Here is a 25,535-nt window from a genome sequence, read left to right as displayed (position 1 = left end):
GGACCTCTGGTGAACGAGATTGGTGAATTAATATTAGGGGTGGTGGTAGAGACAGATGCATTAGGAACATTTAAGAGACTCTTAGATAGGCCCATGGGAAAGGAAGGGCTATGTGAGAGGGAAGCATTAGATTGATCTTAGAGTAAGTTAAGAGGTCAGCACAACATTGTAGGCTGAAGGGCCTGAACTGTGCTGTTATGTTTTTTTAAATTATTTATTGAGATAGAGCGTGGAACGGGCCCTTCTGGCCTTTTGAGCTATGTTGCCTAGCAACCCCCAATTTATCTCTAGCCTAAACATGGGACAATTTACAATGACCAATTAACCTACCAACCAGTGCTTCTCTGGTCTATGGGAGGAAACTGGAGCACCCGGAGGAAATCCATGCATTCACAGTACAAACTCCTTACAGACAGTGGCGGGATATGAAACAAAAATCTGGGCGATACGTCAAATCATTTTTTTGCATCAGTCTTCCTCATGGATGACTTAAGATGATAGAAGGCCCATGTTCAGATATCAGGGAGGAACTTGTCAATATTGCAATCACAAGAGATAAGGGTTTGGAGGCAGACAGGGGGCCAAAGATGCACGAATCGGTAAGATCCGATGGTCTACACCCAAAGGATTGGGTTGCAGACGTTCTCCTAGAATGCTCTGCCAAGGGTGGAGGAGGAATCCAATACAACAGAGCTGTTTAAGAGGCTCTTAGATAGTGAGGGAAGACGGAAGTGTGTAGGAAGAAGGGCGTAGTTTGGTAGGCTTTTAAGTGTCTACTTCGATTAGTTCAACACAACATTGCGGGCCAAAGGTTCTGTTCCTGGGCTGTGTTTTTCTATATTCTATGTTCTACATATATAGACCCACTGGTTAAAGTTTTTCAGAGTTTGCTAAATTCCAGGAGGGTCCCAGAGATTGAAAGCAGTCAACATGACTCCCAAGTTCATCAAGGGAGGAAGTCAGAAGGCAGGAATTATTTCGAGATACAGTGGGGAAACAGGCCCTCCCGGCTCCACAAGCCCAAGCCACCCAATTACATCCATATGACCCATTAACCCACATGTCTTTGGAATGAACGTGGGAGGAAACCCACATGGTCACGGGGAGAATGTACAAGCTCCTTACAGACAGTGTGGGTTTGAACCAAAGTCAGCGGTACTGTAAAAACATTATGCTAACCACCACACTACCATGCTGTCCTGACCGTAGGCCAATCAGTTTAATATCTATTGTTGACAAGATCCTAGAGTCTGTTAAAAAAGCTGAATATAATAAAAACCTAGTCAACACCATTTTATGAAATCATTTTTCATTAATTTGCCTGAATTCTCTGAGAAAGTAACTGGGAGGACTGACAGAGGGGAGCAGAATTAGACCATTTGGCCCATCGAGTCTGCTCTGCCATTTCATCATGTCTGATCCAGTTTCCCTCTTAGCCCCAGTCTCCTACCTTCTCCCTGTATCCCTTCATGCCCTGACCAATCAAGAATCTATCAACCTCTGCCTACATATACCCAATGACTCAGCCTGTGGCAATGAATCCCACAGATCCACCGGTCTCTGGCTAAAGAAATTCCTCCTCATCTCCCTTCTAAAAGGACTCTCCTCTACTCTGAGCCTGTGTCTTCTGGTCTTAGGCTCCCCCCACCACAGGAAACATCCTTTCCACAGATGTAATATATTTATTTTTTCAAAGTCATTTGACAAGGTGCAACATAAGAGGTCAGTGCCATGATAGTGTAGAGTGTATTGTGCTGTAGGTTTTCTATGTTAGCACGGTGCTATTACTGCTTTGGGCGTTGGAGATCGGAGTTCAATTCTGATGTCACCTGTAAGGAGTCTCTACATCCTCTCCATGGAATGCATGGGTTTTGTCCAGGTGCTCTGATTTCCTTTGACAGTCCAAAGACGTACCAGTAGGTTAATTGGTCATTGTAAATTGTGCCTGATTAGGCTAGGTTTAAATTGGGGGTTGCTGGGCAGCTCATCTCAAAGGGGTGGAAAGGCCTGTTCTGTGCTGTATCTTAATTAATAAATAAACAAAATAAATAAATAAATAAATAAATAGCCAACGATATTGGAGGAAGTGTGTTGGGATGATTGAAAACAGCCCTCGTGTAGAAAATCGAGAGTTGAAATAAATGGATCCTTTTAAGGCTGGAGGGATGTTACTACTTGAGTACCTCAGGGATCAGTTCTTGGCACTCAATAGTTTACTATTTACATCAATAACTTGGCAGAGAGAGCAAACTGTGGTTTCCAAGGAGATGCATGCTGAAATCTGAAGCAACAAGCAATCTGCTGGGAGAGCTCAGTGGGTCGGCAGTGTGCTGTTTGACACACTGAGTTCCTCCAGTAGATCGTTTGATGTAAGGTTTCCAAATTTTCCAATGGTACAGAAATAGGTGGATTGACATGTTATGATGAGGGTAATCAACTCTGCAACGGGATATAGAGCGGGTGAAAAACATGTAAAATGTTTTTTAATATGGGGCAAATGTTAGGTCATGCGCTTTGGTACGGAAAATCAAAAGATGAATTATTATCTAAATGGGAAAGAGAGACAGACAGACAGATTGAGAGACAGAGAAGGAGAGAGGAGAGAGAGGCTGACAGAGAGGGAGAGAGAGAGAGAGAGACAGAGAAGGAGAGAGGAGAGAGAGGCAGACAGAGAGGGAGAGAGAGAGAGACAGACAGATAGAGAGAGGAGAGAGGAGAGGCAGACAGAGAGGGAGAAACAGACAGACAGATAGAGAGACAGAGGAGAGAGGAGAGAGAGGCTGACAGAGAGGGAGAGAGAGACAGACAGAGAGAGAGAAGGAGAGAGGAGAGGCAGACAGAGAGGGAGAAACAGACAGACAGATAGAGAGACAGAGAAGGAGAGAGGAGAGAGAGGCTGACAGAGAGGGAGAGAGAAACAGACAGACAGATAGAGAGACAGAGAAGGAGAGAGGAGAGAGAGGCTGACAGAGAGGGAGAGAGAAACAGACAGACAGATAGAGAGACAGAGAAGGAGAGAGGAGAGAGAGGCTGACAGAGAGGGAGAGAGAAACAGACAGACAGATAGAGAGACAGAGAAGGAGAGAGGAGAGAGAGGCTGACAGAGAGGGAGAGAGACACAGACAGATAGAGAGACAGAGAAGGAGAGAAGAGAGAGAGGCAGACAGAGAGGGAGAGAGAGAGACAGACAGATAGAGAGAGAGAAGGAGAGGCAAACAGAGAGAGAGAGAGAAACAGACAGACAGATAGAGAGACAGAGAAGGAGAGAGGAGAGAGAGGCAGACAGAGAAGGAGAGATGAGAGGCAGACAGAGAGGGAGAGAGAGAGAGAGAGAGAGTGAGAAAGATAGAGACAAACACAGAGTGAGAGAGAGGGAGAGAGAGCACAAACGAATGGAGTTCAGTGGATCAAGTGCATGAATAACAAATCAGCAGGCAGCTCCTCCAGCTAGATAACAAGGCAGGCAGCATTTTGAAGGGTCTCAGCCCGAAACGTTGACTGCTCATTTCAATGGATGCTACCCAACCTGCTGAGTTCATCCAGCTTGTTTGTAAGCATTTTAGCCTAATGTATGGTTAATTTCCTCACCCATTAACAACAGTAGGCATCTCCACCAACCCAGAAAGCCCATAGCCTTTGACAAAACTGAAGACCAACCACAACCTCTGCCCAGACAACCAGCAAGCTTGCTTACCATAGTGACTGAGTGGTTCCCTGACTTCATTGCATCATTATCACTGAAGGCAGACGTGGTCATTCTGTCTGAAACCTTGAAGTAGGTGGTCATGGTAGAACTGACAGTGCCTTGGAAAGAGCAATTGAGGAGGTATTCGAGTGTAAGCTGGTAGATCAGTGCCAGAGACAGGGGCAGAGGGCATGTTGTGATCCATTGGGGGGATTGTAGAAATTTTGCTGGCTACTCACTCTGCACAACCTACTCTCTCCTTGGCATTATGGGGGCTGCAAAGAGATGAGCCACCAAGACCATCACAGACACAAAAGTACACTGTAGATGCTGTGGTCAAAGCAACACGAGGCTGTTGAATGTGCCTCCAGATGACTAGGGAATAGGAGGTCTGACCTATAGACTAACGCTGTTGGGACACAAGCTGAGACCTGACAGTCCTGGCTGGATCATCTGTGGTAGAGTGTCTGATGTTGAAAGACCCAAATCACCCGATGAGCCCAGGTCACATCACTGATGCTGTTTCCCAGCAAGCCAAGGAGGTATCTCAGCGTTATGGTAATTGAATTTTCTGTTAACTTTTATCTGTCATGTTGGTAACATTTTGTGCTGCTGCTGCTGCAGGCAGCTAATTTCATGGTCTTTACACCCTGGGTATGTATGCCCACGTCTGCAACAATATACTTGAACTATTGCAAAGTGGCTGAAGCTTCAGAACAGGGTGGTTGTATTCCAGTTGTTCTGCGTGTGGATGAGGTCATACGTGGAATATTGGGAATAGGTTTGATCAGCTTACCTGTAAGAAAGGATGCACTAACATCCAGAGGAGATTCGCTGGCTTAATTCCTGAGATGAGAAGGTTGTGTTATTTAGGGTGCCTCAGAAAGATGGTGTCCGTGATTAAGGACCCTCTCCATCTGGGGTCTGCTCTCTTCTCATGACTACCATCAGAAAGGAGACACGAGAGCATGAAGACCCACACCCAATGTTTCAAAAACAGCTACTTCCCTTCCACCATCAGATTTCTGAACAGTTCATGAACCCAAGAACACTACTTCACTAATCCTCTTGCTATTTTATTCTTATTGTAACTTAGAGTAATTTTTTTAGTGTTTCGTTGTACTGCTGCCACAAAGGAACAAATTTCATAATGTATGTCAGTTATATTAAATCTGATCATGATTCTGAGAGGCCAGGCACTTTGGGTCTGTATTCCTTGCAGTCTAGGAGGACTTTATTCAGAATTATAATCATACATAAAATCCTAAGGTAGATGTTGAGATATTTTCACTAGAACATAGAACATGGACCAGATTTCTTAACCTGGCATCCACTGACCTCTCGGTTAATGGTAAGGCTCCATGGCATAAAAGAGGTTGGGAATGCGTGGCGCAGCGCAGTATAGGCTCTTTGGCCTACAATGTTGTGCCGACCTTTTAATCTACTCTAAGATCAATCGAAAGCTTCCCTCCCACGCATACCCCTCCAGTTTTCTTTCATTCATGTGCCTCTCTAAGAGAATCTTGAATGTATCTGATGAATGTAATTTTAAAAGATATAGATAAGACAGAAGCAGGAAAGTTGTTTCTACCGGCAGGTAAAACTGGGATGAGGGGATAGAGCCTCAGGATCTGGGAGAGTAGATTTAGGATGGAGGTGAGAAGATGCTTTTCTCAGAAAGTAGTGTATCTGTGGAATTCTCTGCCCAGGGAACTAGCGGAGGCTCCCACATTAAATATATTTAAGGCTCCCATTATTTTTGCAAAGCAGGGGAATTAAGGGTTTTGGGTAAAAGCAGGTGGGTGAAGCTGAGTCCAGGGCCAAATCAGCCATGGTCTTGTTGAATGGTGGAGCAGGCTCTGGGGGCCCGATGGCTGACAGCTGTTCTTGTTTCTAATGTTTTAATGTTCATTACTTACACTGGCCATGACATGCTTTAGGATGTCCTTAACTTGTGAAAAGGGCTGTAGAAATTGAAGTATTATGTCCTTTTTACTCACCAGTTTGTATTCCTTCCAGTTTCTCTGGAAGTCAAGGCTGCCATTAAATCTCCTCTGTATCACTGTCCACCCCCCTCCACTCGTCTCCATGTCACAATAAACCTGCAGAGGATCGCAGAGAGAGGGTAGAACATTAGTGGGAATTGCACAAGGTACCAGAAGAACCCATTGGTCCAGGCAGCATCTAAAGGAGAGAACTGGACAGTCAACGTTTTGGGTCGAGAACCTTCTGCTGGACTGAAAGATCGAAGTGAATTAGCTGGTATAAAAAAGTGGATGAGTAAGAGCTGGCAGGTGATGGGTGGATCCAGGTGAGGAGGGATGATAGGCAGATGGACGAGGGGGGAATGGAAATAGTGACTGATACTGGGAGGTGATAGGATGAATTGATAAAGGACTGAAAGGTTGGTGAGGCTGCATTTGGAATCTGGGATGCTACTGACCCAGCATATTGTGAATAAGATGCGGAGGGTCTGCAGAGAGATATAGATAGGTTAAGAGAGTGGGCAAGAGTCTGGTAAATGGAGTACAATGTTGGTAAATAAAGTGTCATCCACTTGGGAAGGGAAAATAAAATTTCAGATTATTATTTAAATGGTGAAAATTGCAGCATGCTGCTGTGCAGAGGGACTTGGGCGTGCTCGTGCATGAATCACAGAAGGTTGGTTTGCAGGTGCAGCAGGCTATCAAGAAGGCAAATGGAACGTTGGTCTTCGTTGCTAGAGGGATTGAATTTAAGAGCAGGAGCTGGAGTACTGATTACGTACAGTTCTGGCCTCTTTACTTAAGAAAAGATACAGTGACTTTGGAGGAGGTGAGGAAGAGGTTTAGCTGGTTGATTTCAGAGATGAGGGAATGAGCCTTTGAGGAAAGATGCCATCTGGGATTGTATTCATTGGAATTCAGAAGAATATATATATATATTTTTTTAAAGATTAGCTTTATTTGTCACATGTACGTTGAAACTGAAATGCATCGTTTACATCGATGACCAGCACAGTCCCAAGGATGTGCTAGGGACAGCCCACAAATATCGAGGTGCCCCCAGTGCCAACACAGCATGCCCACAACTCACTAACCCTAACCCATACATCACTGGAATGTGGGAGGAAACCAGAGCACCCAGAGGAGACCTACATGGTCACAGGGAGAATGTACGATCATTTTACAGACAACGGCAGGAATTGAACCTGGACCTTTTGATTCCTGGCGTTGAAAAATGTTACTCTCACCGCTACGCTACTAGGCTGCCCTGTGAATGAGAGGGATTTTATAGAAACATGTAAAGTTATGAAAGGCATAGATAATATAGAGGCAGGAGAGTTGTTTCCACTGGTAGTTGAGAGTAGAACGAGGGGACACAGCCTCAGGATTTGGGGAATAGATTTAGGACAGAGGTGAGGAAGAACTGCTTTTCCCCGAGAGTAGTGAATCTGTGGAATTCTCTGATACATTACCTTCCAGTGCTCTGTTGTATTCTCTATACGTATGGTATAAACACCGCTCACACTGGCACCAGACGCTGAGGCCTCTGCACAGTCTCTGTAGATCTTCTCATCTTTCTTCTCGGCTGCTGCTTGATAAAGAGAAGGAGGAAAATGGGACAGGAGAAAAAGGAGGACAATAGGAGAAAAGGAAGGAGAGGACAAAGGGCAGAGTAGAAGAAAAGGATGAAGAGAAGCAAGGATGTGGAGGAGAGAAGGAAGAAGAGAAGGTAGGAGAAATAAGTGGAAGGAGAGGGAGATGAAAGGATAAAGGTAAAAAGGAAAGAGAAAGAAGGAAGAAGAAAAGGAAGGAGAAATGAAGGAAGTGGAGGGAGAGATGAAGGAGGTGGAAATAGAGAGGGAAGAAGAGGAGAGGAAAGAAAGAAGGACATAGAAAGCGAGCATTGAGGTGGAAGGACAGAAGGAAGAAGAGGAAGGAGAGAAAGAAAGATGTAGAATGAGAGAAGGAAGAAGGAAGGAGAGAAGGAAAGAGGTGGAAGGAGAGGAAGATGAAAGGACGAAGGTTTGAAGGAAAGACGAAAGGAGTGGAGAGAAGGAATGAAGGGGGAAGAAAGAAAAGAATAAAAAGTCAATAATGAGCTGGCAAAACAAAAAGAGAATAGAAAAATGACTTGCAAGAAAATGGCTGAAAAAGTACAAAGCTGGTTGAAGGGAAGGCAGTCATGGTCTGAGGCAGGTGTGTGAGTAAGTCACCCCGGCGTTTCCCTCCCGAATGGTCTGTTGTGCCATATGGAAGCTGGCATGAAGGGCAGACTCGTCATCATAGACTGGCTTTTTGCTGTCTGTTGTGGAGACAGAGGCTTACAGATAGCAGGACAGCTCAGTCAAGTTAAGAAGACCTACGGAATGCTTTCCTTTATAATATCTAGGTAAAGATTATAAAGGTTCTGAGTGTCATCGGCCTGAAATGTCAACTTGTTTCTCTTTCTACAGATGTGGCTTGGCTGGCTGAGTTCTTCTAGCTGATCTGTTTTGGTCAAAGATTAAACAAGTGGGGAAGTCAGGCAAATATTTTACATAAGGTAGGTACTGTGGAAGACGGATTGAGATGGAAAGCGTGCAGAAGAGTTTCTGGTTTTGATAATTCCAGGACATGGAGTTAAAGAAACTTGTGGACAGATTAGAAGAAACTGAGGAAATTATTTTCATACAGGAGGAATGGGGGTCTGGAACTCAATGCCAGAAAGGGGGATAGATACAGGAATACTTCCCCAACCAGATTGAAATGTCACCCAGATCAGCACGCGAGGAAACGTAATGGACCAAAATCTGGAAAAAGGAATTGTCTAATTCAGAGTCAGCATTATGTCCCATGTTGTATGCGGTGGGTGATCATGGTCTGTGCATGAACATGATGGTTGTTGGCAAATTTTTCCACAGAAGTGGGTTGTTATTGCCTTCTTCAGGGCAGCACCTTTACAAGATGAGTGACCCAGCTATTATCAATATTTTTCAGAGATTGACTGCCTGGTGTCAGTGGTCACATAACCAGGACTTGTGACACGCACCAGCTGCACATACGACCATCCACCTCCTGCTCCCATGACTTCATGTGACCCCGATTGGGTGCTAAGCAGGTGTTACACCTTGCCCAAGGGTGACCTTCAGGCTAGTGGAGGGAAGGAGCATCTTACACCTCCTTTGGTAGAGACGTATCTCCACCTCACCACCCCCATAGAGTAATACAGCACAGAAACAGGCCCTTTGGCCCAACTGGTCCATGCTGCCCAAACTGCCTATATGAACTAGACCCATTTGCTTGCATTTGGTTATACCCCTCTAATCCTTTCCTCCCCGCCAAATGCTCTTTGCATATCAGAATTGTACCCCCCTCATCACTTCCTCTGGCAGCTCAATCCATATACCCCCACCTTCTGTGCAAAAATGTTGCCCCTCAAAGTGTCTTTTTAAATCTTTCCCCTCTCATCTTAAAGCTATGCCCACTGGTTTTGGATTCTCCTTCCTTGGGGAAAAAGAATGAGCCTATTCACCAGAACTATACTCCTCATTTATTTTATAAACTTCTGTAAGCTCACCGCTCAGTCTCCTACAGTCCAGGGGAAAAAGTCTGAGCCTATCCAGCCTCTGGTTATAATACAAACCATTCAATCCTGTAAACATCCACATAAATCTTCTTATCCTATACCGTTTTCAACACCATGAGGAGGAATTTCTTTAGCCAAAGGGTAGTGAAGCTATTGAATCTGTTGCCATAGACAGCTATGGAGGCCATCACTGGGTATATTTAAAGCAGAGGTTGACAGGTTCTTGATCATTCAGGGTGCCAGAGGTTACGTGGAGGAGGCAGGAGAGTGGAGTTGCGAGGGAAATTATATCAGCCATGAGGGATTGGCAGAACAGACTCGATGGGCCAAATGGCCCAATTCTGCTCCTATGACTTATGGTCTCATTACTACCATCAGGGAGGAAGTATAGAACCTCATTTTTTAGGAACAGTTTCTTCTCCTCTGCCATCAGCTTTCTGAATCTCCATGAACCTATGAACACTACCTCACTATTTTGCTCTCTTTTTGCACAAACTATTTTCAAAACATTTCTTACCATAACTTATAGTAATTTCTTTGACTTGCACTGTAGTGCTGACAAAAAACAACACATTTGAGTGTGTCAGTGACAATAAATCTGATTCTGATGTCTGATCTGAATCTGATCCTGTATCAGGGCAAACCTAAGTGTGTGCACATAGCTCTCGTAGTTGGCGGGAGAAGTAGCAATCTGTGCCAAAGATTTCTAACGTTTTGTGATGTAATTTTCTAAGAAATTGGAGAAGGAAACGCAAAGCAAACAGGGAACAAATCCCCTCTGAACACTTAGGCCCCTGACCCTAGTTCCAGGAGCTGAAGGTTGCCAAGTTTTATTTGTGAAGATCTTCCAACAAAGGGAAACATAAATAGCTGATCTAAAAGAAACATTGATCATACAACAGTACAGCATTGGACAGGCCATTCAGTCCACAACGTCAATGCCAATTTATACTAAATATCTCTCCATTCCTTCCTTGGACTCTGTCTGCACTTCTCACTGCCTCAATAAATCAAAGACCCCATCCACCCTGGACATTCTCTCTTCTCCCCTTTCCCACTGGCCAGAAGATACAAAAGCCTACATACCCCCAGTCTCAAGGACAGCTTCCACACTATTGTTATAAAACTATTGAATAGTCCCCAGTACAATAATGGATCACAGTCTACCTTTTATTTCACTGTCTGCCTGCACTGCACTTTCTCTGTAACTGTTACACTTTATTCTGCATACTGTTACTGTTTTACCTTGTACTATCTGAACGCTCTGATGTAATGAATTGATCTGTATGAATGTTTTATCAATAAACTTTTGTACATGTGACAATAAGAAACCCATTTTCAATATAGAACATAAGAAATTGGAGAGCGAGTAGGCCATCTGGCCCATAGAGCCTGCTCCGCCATTCAATAAGATCGTGGCTGATCTGGCCATGGACTCATCTCCACCTACCTGCCTTTTCCCCGTAACCCTTAATTCCCCTACTACACAAAAACCTATCCAACCTTGTCTTAAATGTATTCACTGAACTAGCCTCCACTGCTTCATGGGCAGAGAATTCCACAGGTTCACCACACTCTGAGAAAAGCCGTTCCTCCTCTTCTCCATCCTAAATCTACTCCCCTGAATCTTGAAGTTATGTCTCCTAGTTCTAGTCTCACCTACCAGTGGAAACAACTTTCCTGCCTCTATCTTATCTATCCCTTTCATCATTTGATTAACTTTTATAAGATCTCCTCTCATTCTTCTGAATTTCTGCAAGTACAGTCCTAAGGCGACTCAATGTCTCCTCATAGTCTGATCCCCTCATCTCAGGTTATATTTGTACGTCTATCGAGAAGCCTCTTAAATGCCACCAAACAATCATCAACCCTATCTCAATCGTTCATTCATTATGTGCTGTGTCGTATGACGTGGATGACCATGCTCTTTCCATGACCATGATTATTCTTGACAACTACCCTATTTATGCCTCTTGTAATGTAACAACCTCTATCAGGTCTCCCCTCAGCCTCCAATCCTCTGTAGAGAGAAAAAAAACAAGTTTGTCCAACCTTCACTTATACCCTCTAATCAAGGCATACCTCTCCTGCACCCACTCCATAGTCTCCACATCTCCATGCTTATCTGATGATGGGCATCTATCCTCGGCATTTATAAGACAAGGGAGCAGAATTAGGCCATTTGGCCCATCAAATCTGCTCCACGATTCAATCACGGCTGATCCTTTCCTCCCCTCCTCAACCCCATTCTCTGGCCTTCTCCCTGTAACCTTTAATGCCATATCCAATCAAGAACCTGTCAATATAACCTTTCACCTGATCCTCCAGTCTTTCCCCTCACTGCTGGAAAGCTTGACAGCAACTCCAAGCTGGAGGGAAAGCAGCTGAACACACTCAGGGTAATATAGTTTGAAAGTGAGGGGAAAGTCTTAGAGCTGAGGGGCAACACTTTTACATGGAGGATGGTGCTTGTAAGGAATGAGCTGCCAGGGGAGGGTACCATAATGACATTTTACAGAGAACTCCATGCCTATAACAGATAAAGATGAGCTCTGTCACGTACATTGAAAGGTGCAGTGAAATGCATCGTTTGTGTTAAATCAAACCAGCAAGGATTGTGCTGAGCAGCCCGTAAGTGTGACCATGGACTACGGGCACAAGAATCTGGAGCGCCATAGCGCAGCAGTTAGCGTAAGAGCGCCAGCGACGCAAGTTCAGTTCCTGCACTGCCCTTAAGGAGTCAGTAAGTTCTCGTTATGACTGTGTGAGTTTCCTCTGGGTGCCTCGGGTACTTCCCACATTCCAGAGACATATGGGTCAGGGTTACTGAGCTGTAGGCGAATTATGTTGGCATCAGAAGCATGGCGATACTTGTGGGTTGCCCCCAGCACATCCACAAATGATGCATTTTATTATATGTTTTGATGTAGACATGACAAATAAACTTGAATCTTGAATCTTGACGGACTCAACTAGCCTGAACACCCGCAGCTGTATAGTGAGGCTCCCTAAGGTGATGCCCTGCATGAGGGAGTCCTTAGATTTTATGTTAGCCCACTGGGACAGAACCATAGCCACATCTCAATAGCAGACATGTTGCTAAAGTTTATATGTTCTGTTTATCTGCAACAAATCATTTGTTATTTGATGGTTGTGAAGAAATTCCTTGCAAACGACATCTCTCTCTTGAGCCAAACCCTGAGACATTTGCTGAGTGCATTGCTGGGCTTGACCCCTGACCGGATTAAACATTGTTGCTCAAGAAACTGCTGAGGCCTCAGTTCCATTTTTGGTAGAAAGCTAGGCATCTGGCCGCAAGTCTACAAAGGATTGTGAGCACTGCTGAGGGGACGTTCAACGTCTCTATTCGAGAGATACTGACCAGGAGCACTGCGTATGCAGGGGCCTTTAACATTGTCAAGGATCCCTCCCATCTGGCCAACAATCTCTTTGACCTCCTATCAGCAGGCAGAAGTTACCTCAGCATCAGGACATGAGTTGTTAGGATGGGAAACGGCTTCTTTCCCCAGGCTGTGAGACTACTGAACTCCCCGCCACCACCCAGATCTCAACATGTATGAAGCACCAGTAGTGTTATACTGTTTATTTTTTTACTGTTACACTGTATATGCATCTTGTTATTTGATAACTTATTTGTGGTAAACTAGGAGAAGGAAAATGATGATCTCAAACATCTGCTGCCTTGCAGCTATACTTACTCATGGGAGGCTTCAGGCTAAACCCCGAGGGAAAAGTCCAGAGCTGGAGTCCCCAAGGCCGTCTTACGTTGAGTTCAACGCTGAGTGGCAATTCCTGTGATGCTGCTAGTGCCAAACTGTATCGGTCTCTGCCTTTCCTTTGGGTTCATCAGAAGCATGGAGAGGGGGAGCTTTCTCCATGGGCAACAGCTTGCTCTCCATATTGTACTGCCCTGGCTTGCGTATCTAGACAGCTGGGATGCAACATCCGTGGTCGACCCTGACCAACGGAGGCCTCAGATATGTGTGGTAATATTATTTTATGTGTTGTGTGAGTTCTCTGTGCTGTGTTGTGCACCTTGGTCCAGAGGAATGTTGTTTTGTTTGGTGGAGTACATGTGAATGACAATGAACTGAAATTGAACTTGAACATTAAAGTGTTTCTGCACATTTACCCCATCAGCATTCTCTAGATGGAAGATGGGAGATGATGTAAACTTGAGCTGTCTCTTCTGTTGTCATAGGGTCATGGAGTTATACCACACTTTATCAGGCCCTTTGGCCTAAATTGACTATCTCGAGCAAAATGCCTACCTCAGCTGGTCCCCTTTGCCTCTGTTAGGCCCGCATCCCTGTGAACAATTCCTGTTCGAATATCTTTTAGGTGTAAGTGTGTTGTTTGTGCACATTGGTTGTTTGTCCATTTCTGTTTGAGAGAGTTTTTTATTGATTCTATTGTGTTTCTTTGTATTTACTGCAGATGCCCATAAGAAAATGAATCTCAGGGTTGAATATGGTAACAAATATGTGCCTTGATAATAAATTTATTTTGAACTTTGCCACTTCCATCTCCTCTGGCAGCTCGTTCCATATTGTTATCACCCACTGTCACATTTAAATCTTTCCCCTCTCACCTTAAACCTTTCCAATCCGGTTTTAGACTCAAAGAATGTGGAGTGATCTCACTGAGAGTCAGAGGGGAACACTGAGATGTTTCCTTCATGGAGGCTTCTGAATACAGAGGAGCCCACTGCAGACAAAATGGAGGAGAGTAGACTTCCTACCATGGAGAAGCCTTGGAGAAGTCCAAGTGCAAAGGGACTTGGGAGTCCTCGTGCAGAGTTCCCTAAAGGTTAACTTGCAGGTTGAGTTGTTGGTAAGGAATGTTAGCATTCACTTGCAGAGGACTAGACTATAAAAGCAGTGCCAATGCTGAGGCTTCATAAGGCTTTGGTCAGACCACACTTTGAGTATTGAGAACAGTTTTGGGCCCCATCTGTGAAAGGATGTGCTAAAATGGGAGAGGGTTCAAAGGAAGTTTACAAGAATGTTACCTTGGAATGAAAGGATAAATGCCTCAGGACACTTGATAACTCAGGGCTTGTACTGGCTGGAGGTTAGAAGAATGAGGGGGGATTTTATTGAAACCTGCTGAATATTGAAAGGCCGAGATAGAGTGGACATGGAGAGGATGTTTCCTATAGTGCGGGAGTCTAGGGCCAGAGGACAGAGCCTCAGAATAGAAACATGTCTTCTTAGAACAGAGATGAGGAGGAATTTCTTGAGACGGAGGGTGGTGAATCTGGGGAATTCATTGGCACCGATGGCTGCATAGGCCAAGTCACTGAGTATATTTAAAGCAGAGGTTGATAGATTTAGTAAACACATCAAAGGGTACGGGTAGAAAGCAGGAGAATGGGGTTGAGAGTGAAAAGAAATCAGCAATGATGGAATGGTGTAGCAGACAGACAGACAGACAGACATACTTTATTGATCCTGAGGGAAATTAGGTTTTGTTACAGCCACACCAACCAAGAATAATGAAGAAACATAGCAATATAAAACCATAAATAATTAAATAATAATAAGTTAATCATGCCAAGTGGAAATAAGTCCAGAACCAGCCTATTGGCTCAGGGTGTCTGACACTCCGAGGGAGGAGTTGTAAAGTTTGATGGCCACAGGTAGGAATCACTTCCTATGACGCTCAGTGTTGCATCTCGGTGGAATGAGTCTCTAGCTGAATGTACTCCTGTGCCTAACCAGTACCAGTATAGAGTGGATGGGAGACATTGTCCAAGATGGCATGCAATTTGGACAGCATCCTCTTTTCAGACACCACCATCAGAGAGTCCAGTTCCAACCCCACAACATCACTGGCCTTACGAATGAGTTTGTTGATTCTGTTGGTGTCTGCTATCCTCAGCCTGCTGCCCCAGCACACAACAGCAAACATGATAGCACTGGCCACCACAGCCTCGTAGAATATCCTCAGCATCGTCCGGCAGATGTTAAAGGACCTCAGTCTCCTCAGGAAATAGAGACAGCTCTGACCCTTCTTGTAGACAGCCTCAGTGTTCTTTGATCAGTCCAGTTTATTGTCCATTCGTATCCCCAGGTATTTGTAATCCTCCACTATGTCCACACTGACCCCTTGGATGGAACAGGGGTCACCGGTGCCTTAACCCTCCTTAGGTCCACCACCAGCTCCTTAGTCTTTTTCACATTAAGCTGCAGATGATTCTGCTCGCACCATGTGACAAAGTTTCCCACCGTAGCCCTGTACTCAGCCTCATCTCCCTTGCTGATGCATCCAACTATGGCAGAGTCATCAGAAAACTTCTGAAGATGGCAAGACTCTGTTGTAGTTGAAGTCCGAGGTGTAGATGGTGAAGAGAAAGGGAGACAGGACAGTCCCCTGTGAAGCCCCAGTGCTGCTGACCACTCTGTCTGACACACAGTGTTGCAAGCGCACATACTGTGGTCTGCCAGACTTGATGGGCTAAATGGCCTAATTCAGCTCCTGTGGTCTAATGGTCTAACTGAAGCTGCTTAGTTATAGAGCGTATTCAAGTTTGAGATAAGACCATAAAACATAGGAGCAGGATTAGGTATTTGGCTCATCCAGTCTGTTCCACCATTCAATCATGGCTGATCCTTTTTCCCCTCCTCAGCCCCACTCCCCGGTCTTCTTCCCATAACCCTTCATGCCATAACGAATCAAGAACTTATCAATCTCTACCTTAAATACACCCAACGACCTGAACTCCACAGCTGCCTGTGGTAATAAATTCTACAAATTCACCACCCTTTGGTTAAAGAAATTTCTCTGCATCTCTGTTTTAAATGGACACCCCTCTATCCTGAAGGCAGTGCCCTCTTGTCCTAGACTCTCCCATCATGGGAAACATACTTTTCACATCTACTCTTTCTAGGCCTTTCAATTATTCAAAAGGTTTCAACGAGATCCTCCCTCATCCTTGTAAACTCCAGTGAGTACAGACCCAGAGCAATCAAACATTCCTTGTATGATAACCTGGAATTCCTGGAATCATCCTTGTGAACCGCCTCTGAATGCTCTCCAATGCCAGCACATCTTTTCCTAGATGAGGAGCCCAAAACTGTTCACGATGCTCAAGTTGAGGCCTCACCAGTGCCTTATAAAGCCTCAGAATCACATCCCTGCTCTTGTATTCTAGACCTCTTGAAATGAATGCTAACATTGCATTTGCCTTCCTCACCACCGACTCTGCCTGGTAAGCAGCCTCATGTATGGCACATTGTCAAAGGCCTTCTGAAAGTCCAAATGTACACCATCCACTGTATCCCCTTTATCTATCCTACATGTAATGTACTCAAAGAATTCCAACAGGTTTGTCAGGCAAGATTTTCCCTTAAGGAAACCATGCTGATTTTGTCCTATCTTGTCCTCTGTCACGAAGTAGTCCATAACTTTATCCTTAACAATTGACTCCAACATCTTCGCAACCACTGAGATTAGGCTAACTGGTCTATAATTTCCTTTCTGCTGCCTTCCTCCTTTCTCAAGGAGTGGAGTGACATTTGCAATTTTCCAGTCCTCTGGTACCATGCCAGAGTCCAATGATTTCTGAAAGATCTTTTCCAATACCTCCACAGTCTCTCCTGCTACCTCTTTCAGAACCTTAGGGTGCAGTTAATTTTTTTCCTGGGTGGCTTATGTACCCTTAGGTCTTTCAGCTTTTTGAGCACCTTCTCTCTTCTAATACTAACTGCACTCACTTCTCTTTCCTCACACCCTTCAACATCTGGCACACTGCTAGTGTCTTCCACAGTGCAGACTGATGCAAAATACTCGTTTAGTTCAGCTGCCATCTCCTTGTCTCCTGTTATTATTTCTCCTGTTTCATTTTCTAGCGGTCCTTTATCCACTCTCATCTCTTTTATATTTTACATACTTGAAAAAGCTTTTATTATCCACTTTGATATTGTTTGCTGGCTTGCTTTCATATTTCATCTTTTCCCTCCTAATGATTCTTTTACTTGCTCTCTGTAGGGTTCTAAAAGCTTTCCAGTCCTCCATCTTCCTGCTAATTTTTGCTTTGTTGCATGCTCTCTCTTTTGCTTTTACATTAATTTGACTTCCCTTGTACCATTTGAGTATTTCTTTATTTTTGGAATACATCTATCCTGAACCTTCCTCATTTTCCCCAGAAACACACACCATTGCTGCTCTGCTGTCTTCCCTGCCAGCATCTCCTTCCAATTCACTTTGGCCAACTCCTCTTCATACCACTGTAATTTCCTTTACTCCACTGAAATACTGCTACATCAGATTTACTTTCTCCCTATAAAAATTTCAAGTTAAACTATTGTGATCACTGGCTCCTAAGGGTTCTTAAGCTCTCTAATCGCCTCCGGATCATTACATTACACCCAATCCAGTGTAGCTGATCCCCTAGTAGGCTCAATGACAAACTGCTCTAAATAGCCATCTCATAGACATTCAACAAACTCACTCTTTGGGGATCTATTTCCAACCTGATTTTCCCAATCGACCTGCATGTTAAAATCTCCTATGATTATAATAACATTGCCCTTTTGACTTGACTTTTCTATTTCCTGTTGTAACCTGTGGTCTACATCCCAGCTACTGCTAGGAGGCCTATATATACCTGCCATCAGGGTCCTTTTACCCTTGCAGTTCGTTAACTCAGCTCACAAGGATTCAACATCTTCTGAGATGGGGAGATACTCTGGGAAGGATGGAGGGGGAAGTGCTTGAGGAACATGATCAGGTCTGAGAGGCTCCCTATTTCAAATGAGTTGCCATAGCAACCAGCTGCCCCCTCCTCCTCAGCCTCAGTGGACAACCCCAGTACTGGTCCCTTACCTTTGCCCTGGGAGACCAGGGTGACGAGGCGCTGTATGTTGTCCTCGAGTAGCAGCTGCTGGTGCTGGAGGCCACTGGTGCTGCTGCTGGCCTCCTGCAGCCGTGACTCCAGCTCCTGTACGGCGCTGACCTGCTGGGCCAGGAGCTGCTGAAGAAGCTCCCTCTCCCTCTTGATAGAGCTCACCTCATTCCGATACCTGGCCTCCAGGTCTAACACCTTCCTCTCTAAAAGGCTGAAGTGGGTGAGGGAAGAGGGAAGATTTAGAAATCAATGGATGGCTGGAGATTACAGAAGGAGGAAATGGAGAGGACTAAGGTGTTAGCACAGTGCGAATGTGAATGGATCTTGGCCTGAGTTAGTGGAGTTTTGATTGAGTGCAGAGTTTATAAAGATTGACAATTGGCGGAGGGGTATCTTGATTTGTGCTGGAATAGCTGAGTGTGGGACTGGGTTTCTCTGGGTTATAGAACATAGAAAATAGGACAGTACAGCACAGGAACAGGCTATTTAGCCCACAAACCAAATAAATATGCAATGAAATGGCCAACTAAACTTATCTCTGCTATCAACACGATGTCCACATCCTGACATTTCACTCAAATTCATGTGCCTATCTAAACATCTCTTAAAAGTCCTTACTATCTCTGCCTCTACCACACCCCCAGGCTGTGCATTCCAGGCACCCACCTCTCACATCTCGTCTGAAATTATCCCCTCATTTTAACCCAGGGAAAAAGGCTGTCTGCTCTGTCTATGCCTCTCATAATCTGATAAACCTTGATCAGATTCCCCTCAGTCTCTGCTGCTGAGATTTATGTCCAAAAAAATCTATCTGAACTCATATCTACCTTTTTCCCAGGGTGGAAATAGCTAATATGAGGGGGCATACTTTTAGTGTGATTGGAGGAAAATATAGAGGTGATGTCAGAGATAGGTTTTTTTTACACACAGACTGGTGGATGTGTGGAATGCTCTGTCAGGGTTGGTGGTTGAGGCAGATACATTAGGAACAATAGACAATAGACAATAGGTGCAGAAGTAGACCATTCGGCCCTTCAAGCCTGCACCGCCATTTTGAGATCATGGCTGATCAATTCCTTATTAATACCCGGTTCCTGCCTTGTCCCCATATCCCTTGATTCCCCTATCCATAAGATACCTATCTAGCTCCTTCTTGAAAGCATCCAGAGAATTGGCCTCCACTACCTTCCGAGGCAGTGCATTCCAGACCCCCACAACTCTCTGGGAGAAGAAGTTTTTCCTTAACTCTGTCCTAAATGACCTACCCCTTATTCTCAAACATTTAAGAGACTCTTAGATAGACACATGGATGAAAGAAAAATGGAGGGTTATGTGGGAAGAATTGATCTTCGAGTAGGTTAAAAGGTCAGCACAACATTGTGGGCTGAAGGGCCTGTACTATCCTGTGTTCTGTGCTCTTTGTCCAGGCACTCCAGTTAAAGTCAGCATGCCTCTGGACTCTTATTAAGTTTAACAGCATATAATACAAATATCATCATCATTATGTGCCATTTGTATGATGTGGGTGATCGTGGTCTTGACCATGATTGTTCTTGGCAAATTTTTTTACAGAAGTGGTTTGCCATTGCCTTCTTCTGAGCAGTGTCTTTACCAGATGGGTGAGCCCAGCCATTATCAATACTCTTCAGAGATTGTCTGCCTGGTGTCAGTGATATGCACCAGTTGTTCATATGACCATCCACCACCTGCTCCTGTGGCTTAAAGTGACCCTGATCAGGGCACTAACAGGTGCTGCACCTTGCCCAAGGGTGACCTACAGGCTAGTGGAGAGAAGGAGCACCTCTCATCTCCTTTGGTAGAGAAACCCTGCCACCCACAATATCATTTAAGATCTTCCATTAGATAAACGGAAGAGATTCTGCACATGCTAGAAATTCTAAGCAAATCCTAATGCTGGAGGAACTCTGCAGGTCAGGCAGCACCTATGGAGGCTGAGACCCTTCATCAGGACAGAAGATCATCTTCCATTTAGATAGCACCCTTAACCTGCTATGAGTTGTCAGATCTCAAGGACAAGCTCCTACCCTACTGTTATTAAAAGGCACCCTAGTATGATAAGATGGATCTTGACCTCGCAAGCTATGATCTTATTTACCTCACTGCACTTTCTCTGTAGCTGTTACACTTCATTCTGCATTGTTGGTGTTTAACCTAGTTCTACCTCAATGCACTGTATAATGATCTGACCTGCATTAACACTACGCATGACAAGATTTTCACTGCATCTCTGTGCATAGGACAATAATAATCCAATCCAAAATGGTCCTGTGGGAGTATTTATCAAACCATTGGATATTTTCCCTACTAATACACTACCACACGCTTAATTCACATTGCTTTCAACATTACACAACACAGGTCAGAATCAGAATCAGAGCCAGGTTTAATATCAATGGAATATGTTGTGAAATGTGTTGTCTTTACAGCAGCAATTAAGTAGTGCAAAAAGTGGAAATAAAAATGTAGTGAGGTAGTATTCACGGGTTCAATGTCCATTCAGAAATCTGATGGCAGAGGGGAAGAAGCTGTTCCTAAATCGTTGAGCCTGTGCCTTCAGGCTCCTGTCCCTCCTCCCTGATGGTAGCAATGAGAAGGGGTAATAACTTGGGAGATGGGGGCCCTTAATGATAGATACTGACTTTTTGAGACATCACTCCTTGAAGATGTCCTGGATACTGTGGAGGCTAGTGTCCATGATGGAGATGACTAAGTTTACAACTCTCTGCAGCTTATTTCGATCCTGTGCAGTAGGCACCCCCCCCCCCCCACCCCCCAACTTACCAGATGGTGATGCAGCCAGTTAGAATGCTCTTCATGGCGCTGAGTAGGCTACGGTCAATTATGGAAAACTCTGAACATCCTCTACATAGCACCATCCAGAGACAGAGAAGCAGTTTCAGCGACAGGTTACTATCGATGCAATGCTCCTCAGACAGGATGAAGAGGTCAATACTCCCCAATGCCATTAGGCTTTACAATTCAACCGCCAGGACTTAAGAACTTTTTAAAAGCTATTATTAATGCTTTTTGAGATAGTGATTTAGATGCATATCATATTTTTTACTGAGTTAAGTATTGTATGTAATTAGTTTTGCTACAACAAGTGTATGGGACATTGGAAAAAAGTTGAATTTCCCCATGGGGATGAATAAAGTATCTATCTATCTATCTATCTATCTATCAGTAGAAATTTGAGAGTTTCTTTGGTGACATACCAAATCTCCTCAAACTCCTAATGAAGTATAGCCACTGTCTTCCCTTCTTTGTAGTTGCATCGATATGTTGGGTCCAGGATAGATCCTAAGAGACATTGACACCGAAGAACTTGAAATTGCTCACCCTTTGATCCCTCTGTGAGGATTGGTGTGTGTTCCAACGTCTTACCCTTTCAGAAGTCCACAATCAGTCCTTTGGTCTTAGTGGCGTTGAATGGTGCAGTACTGCAGCAGTTAGCGTAACCCTTTACAGAGAGGGAATCAATTCCCACCACTGTTTGTAAGGAATTTGTATGTTCTCTCTGTGTGCTCAGGTTTCCTCCCACATTCCAAAGGGTTAGGGTTAGTGAGTTAGTATTTTGGCACCAGAAACATGGCGATGTTTGCAGGGATCCTCCCAGTACATCCGCAATGCAAACAACGCATTTCACTGTATATTTCAATGTTTCAGTCTACAGGTACAGTGAAGGAAACTTTCTCAACAACCAGGTGACTTTGAAGGGATCTTGGGAAGTGAGGAACTCAGTAGGTCAGGCAGCATCTATAGAGAGGAATAACGAGTCAATTTTTCAACACTTTATTCCACTCCTGCTGAAGGGTCTTGGCCTGAAACGTTGACGGTTTATTCCCCTCCATAGATACAGCCTGGCCTGCTGGGTTCCTCCAGCACTTTGTGTGTGTTACTCTGCATTTCCAGTGTTGGCGGAATCTCTTGTGTTTGGGAAATGATGTCTTGGTGTGCGAAAGGAGAAGTGGGAATGGGGCCTGATGCATAGAGAGGGGTGGACTGGGGTGGGAGTTCAGTAGTCAGCATCCACTGAGTCAGTTGTCAAACCATTAGGATTTCCGGACTGTTGGATAGGAGACAACAAGAGCAGAATTAGGCCATTTGGCCCATCAAATGTGCTCTGCCATTTCATCATGGCTGGCTTATTGCCATTCTCAACCCCATTCTCCTGCCTTCTCCCTGTAACCTTTGACATGCTTGCTAATCAAGAACTTATCAACCTCTGCTTTAAATATAGCCAAAGACTTGGCCTGTGCAGATGATTAGATCAGGATTGTCAGAGTTTTACTGTACTGTACTTGGGCAAGCTTGGTCACACAGCAAGGTATTAAATAAACCTCACAGAGGGTCAGTAAAGACTTTTTCTAAATTATTCATTTTTCAGGATCAGGATATCACTCGTAACACTAGCATTTATTGTCCATTCCTACTGTCCTCTTTAGATCTAACTGGCTTGCTTGGCCATATCCGAGGGCAACTAAGAGGGCACTTTTTTGTATTTCTCTTATTGTATTTTATAGTTTTTTATGTGTTGCAATGTACTGCTGCTGTAAAACACCAATTTCAGGACAATAAACCTGATTCTGATCCTGATTTAGAATACGATCACTACTTCTATGTGACAAGAGAGGAGGCGTGGGGGAAAGGGACTAATTGGTCTTTCAATGAGCCAGCACAAATGCAATGGGCTGAATGGTCTCCAGTTCTGTGTCACTCAGCAGTTCTGTGCTGGTTCACTGCCTTCCACCATGCTTTCTCTGCATGCGAGTGGCTTTAATTCTACGCATGGGAAACAATTGAGGGTTTGGGAGATTGGCAGATGGATTACATTACAGTCTCAGGTCACAGGTCAACGATACAAACAGTGACCCAGCAGTTCCTGTGAGATGCTGGCCTGTGTCCCATTCTGCTGAATGGATTCTGACTCCTTGGTCCTGACTGATCCCTCACACAGCTCCCCCATTAATCAGACCCCTTTCCCTCCCTCAGCTCAGTCAACGCATCTCTGCTGGAGCTTAAGGTCATGCAAATATTCAGGGAGTTCATGCATGTCAAGTTGATGGATGGATTTTCACCTTTGCTCCACCAGCCCTTGAATACAGAGCCCCAGTCTGAAACCTGCAGTTTTCATAAGATCTTATCAGATGTTCAACAAATTGAACCATTTGGATCACTGGTTATTCTATCTTTGTTGTGCTCAGAGCCAAAACAGGCACAGAGTCCTGTGAGTGTGCAGGACAGAGAAATGGGCCTTGCAGAACTGGCATTCAGGCCAAAAAAGGCACAGAGAGTCCTGTGCGTGCGCAGGACAGAGAAATGGGCCTTGTAGAACTGGCATTCAGGCCAAAAAAAGCAAACCAACTAGCTAATCTAAATTTTGAGCAAAATAGCACTGATTACTGATGACCCAGTTGTGACTTAGTGCCTTAAATTGCCCACATGTACAAATACATTTCTCCATGCACAAACACATCCAAGCTTACATAAGTACATACACATTAGAATGTACACAAGTCTCCATGCACACATTAAAGCACACACACACAAACATATGCACACAGCTACATCATACACATTGAAGCACTCCCACACATTTACATACTCATGTATACACACAGACTCAAGCACTCATAAAAACACGCACACATTCAATAGTCAAAGAGCACTATAGAGCAGAAACAGTCCTTCAGCCCATCTAGTCTGTGCCAAACTGTTATTCTGCCCTGTCCCTTTAACCCACGCCTGGATCATAGCCCTTCATACCCTCCCACCCAGGCATCTACTGTATCTAAACTTCTCTTGTGGGCAGCTGCCAGCACATCCTCAGGCTGAGTTGGTTTGTGAGGCAAATGACGTATTTCACTGTGTGTTCCGATGCACGTGTGACAAATAATGAATCTGAATCAATGTCAATGGTTCTCGTTGTTCTTCCCTGGGAGGATCTGGCCTCTGAGACAGAGGGTAGTGGGTCCGAGATCCACTGCAGACTCCTGAGCACAGACGCACCATTCTGGTACCGAGGAGAAGTCACGCTGTTTTGATGGTGCTGCCTCTTGGAGGTAAAACATCCCACAGTGTTTTCTCACTAAGAGCAGGGAAGTTCTTTATTAAAGGCAGGAGCAAAGAAACCTTCAGCATGTTTAAAATGTCCTTAGATGTGTGCTTGAAGGCTGTCACTGTGGGTCCAGTACCTCTTTTTTAGACGTTTGTGCAGATTTGGCACGTCACCTAAAACTTTGACAAATTTCTATAGATATGCAGTGTTGTGTCTTTACTATTACAGTAATATTTGAATAGTACTGTAAATTTATTGTTTGATTAAGCACTCATTGTTGGTTACATATTACATTGTGCATTATATGTAAAAGTATGTAAATGGCATACAATATCACGCCACCACACCACACATCCACGCTTAAAGTAAAAATGAGGTTAGACTCACATTCTGGACTTTCCATGTTTTTCTTTTAAATTGGTTTTATGTTTTGTAGTTACAAAATGTAACTGAGAATATCCTAACTGTTTGCATCATGGCCTGGTATGGAAACACCAATGCCCAGAAATGGAAAAGAAATGGCACAAAGTGGTGGGCACAGCCCAGTCCATCACAGGCAAAGCCTTCTGCACTATATTTACATGGAGTGCTGCCACAAGAAAGCAGCATCCATCATCCAGGCCATGCTCTCTTCTCGCTACTACCAGCAGGCAGGAGGTACTGGAGCCTTAGGTCCCACTCCACCAGGCTTGGGAACTGTTATAACCCTACAGCCATCAGGCTTCTGAACCTTAAGACTGAACTGATTCCCCAACCTACAGGATCACTTTTAATAACTCTGCAACTCATGTTCTCAGCATTATTTATATTTTTATTTACACAATTTGTCTTCTTTTGTACAGTCCTTTTCTTTCTCAGTCTTCGTTTTTATAAATTCTATTGTATTGCCTGATTTTCTGCAAGAGAATGAATCTCATCGTGAAGGATCCCTCCCAGCCTGCTCATGGACTAGATTAAATACAATGACCAATAACCTAGTAACTGGTCCGTCTTTGTCCCACTCCCATCAGGGAGGAGGCTACTTGGCATCCACGCCAGGATCACCAGACTCAAAAACAGTTACTTTCCCCAAGCAGTGAGGCTGATCAACACCTCCAGCCACTAACCCACTCCTCCACTACTTTATCATTTCCTGTCAGTCACCTTATGTACAGACACTCCTGTGCATTGTCACTTTATGGACATACAATCAATCTATGTATACAAACTATCTTATTTACTTGTATTTATTGTGTTTTTTTGTGCTGCATTGGATCTGTAGTAGCAACTATTTAGTTCTCCTTTACACTTGTGTACTGGAAATGATGGTAAGCAATCTTGAACCTTGAATCTCGGGATAGTATATAGAG

At 44.3% G+C, this 25,535-nt stretch overlaps 1 protein-coding gene across 1 annotated transcript in view; it reads right to left on the bottom strand.

The window, feature by feature from the left end:
• LOC140736264 (angiopoietin-4-like) overlaps positions 1-25,535 on the bottom strand; it is a 106,952-nt gene that overhangs the window by 35,970 nt on the left and 45,447 nt on the right. Inside the window, exons 4-6 of the mRNA XM_073062209.1 lie at positions 18,086-18,318; positions 7,143-7,261; positions 5,686-5,787 (exon numbers count right to left, since the gene is read on the bottom strand). Of these exons, the coding sequence (XP_072918310.1) occupies positions 5,686-5,787; positions 7,143-7,261; positions 18,086-18,318 (454 nt within the window). The remainder of the gene's footprint in view (positions 1-5,685; positions 5,788-7,142; positions 7,262-18,085; positions 18,319-25,535) is intronic.

This window comes from Hemitrygon akajei, chromosome 11, assembly GCF_048418815.1.
Source record: "Hemitrygon akajei chromosome 11, sHemAka1.3, whole genome shotgun sequence".
NCBI classification, from domain to species: domain Eukaryota; kingdom Metazoa; phylum Chordata; class Chondrichthyes; order Myliobatiformes; family Dasyatidae; genus Hemitrygon; species Hemitrygon akajei.
The sequence above is the reverse complement of the archived record's forward strand: the minus strand, read 5'-3'. Positions and strand labels throughout refer to the sequence as shown.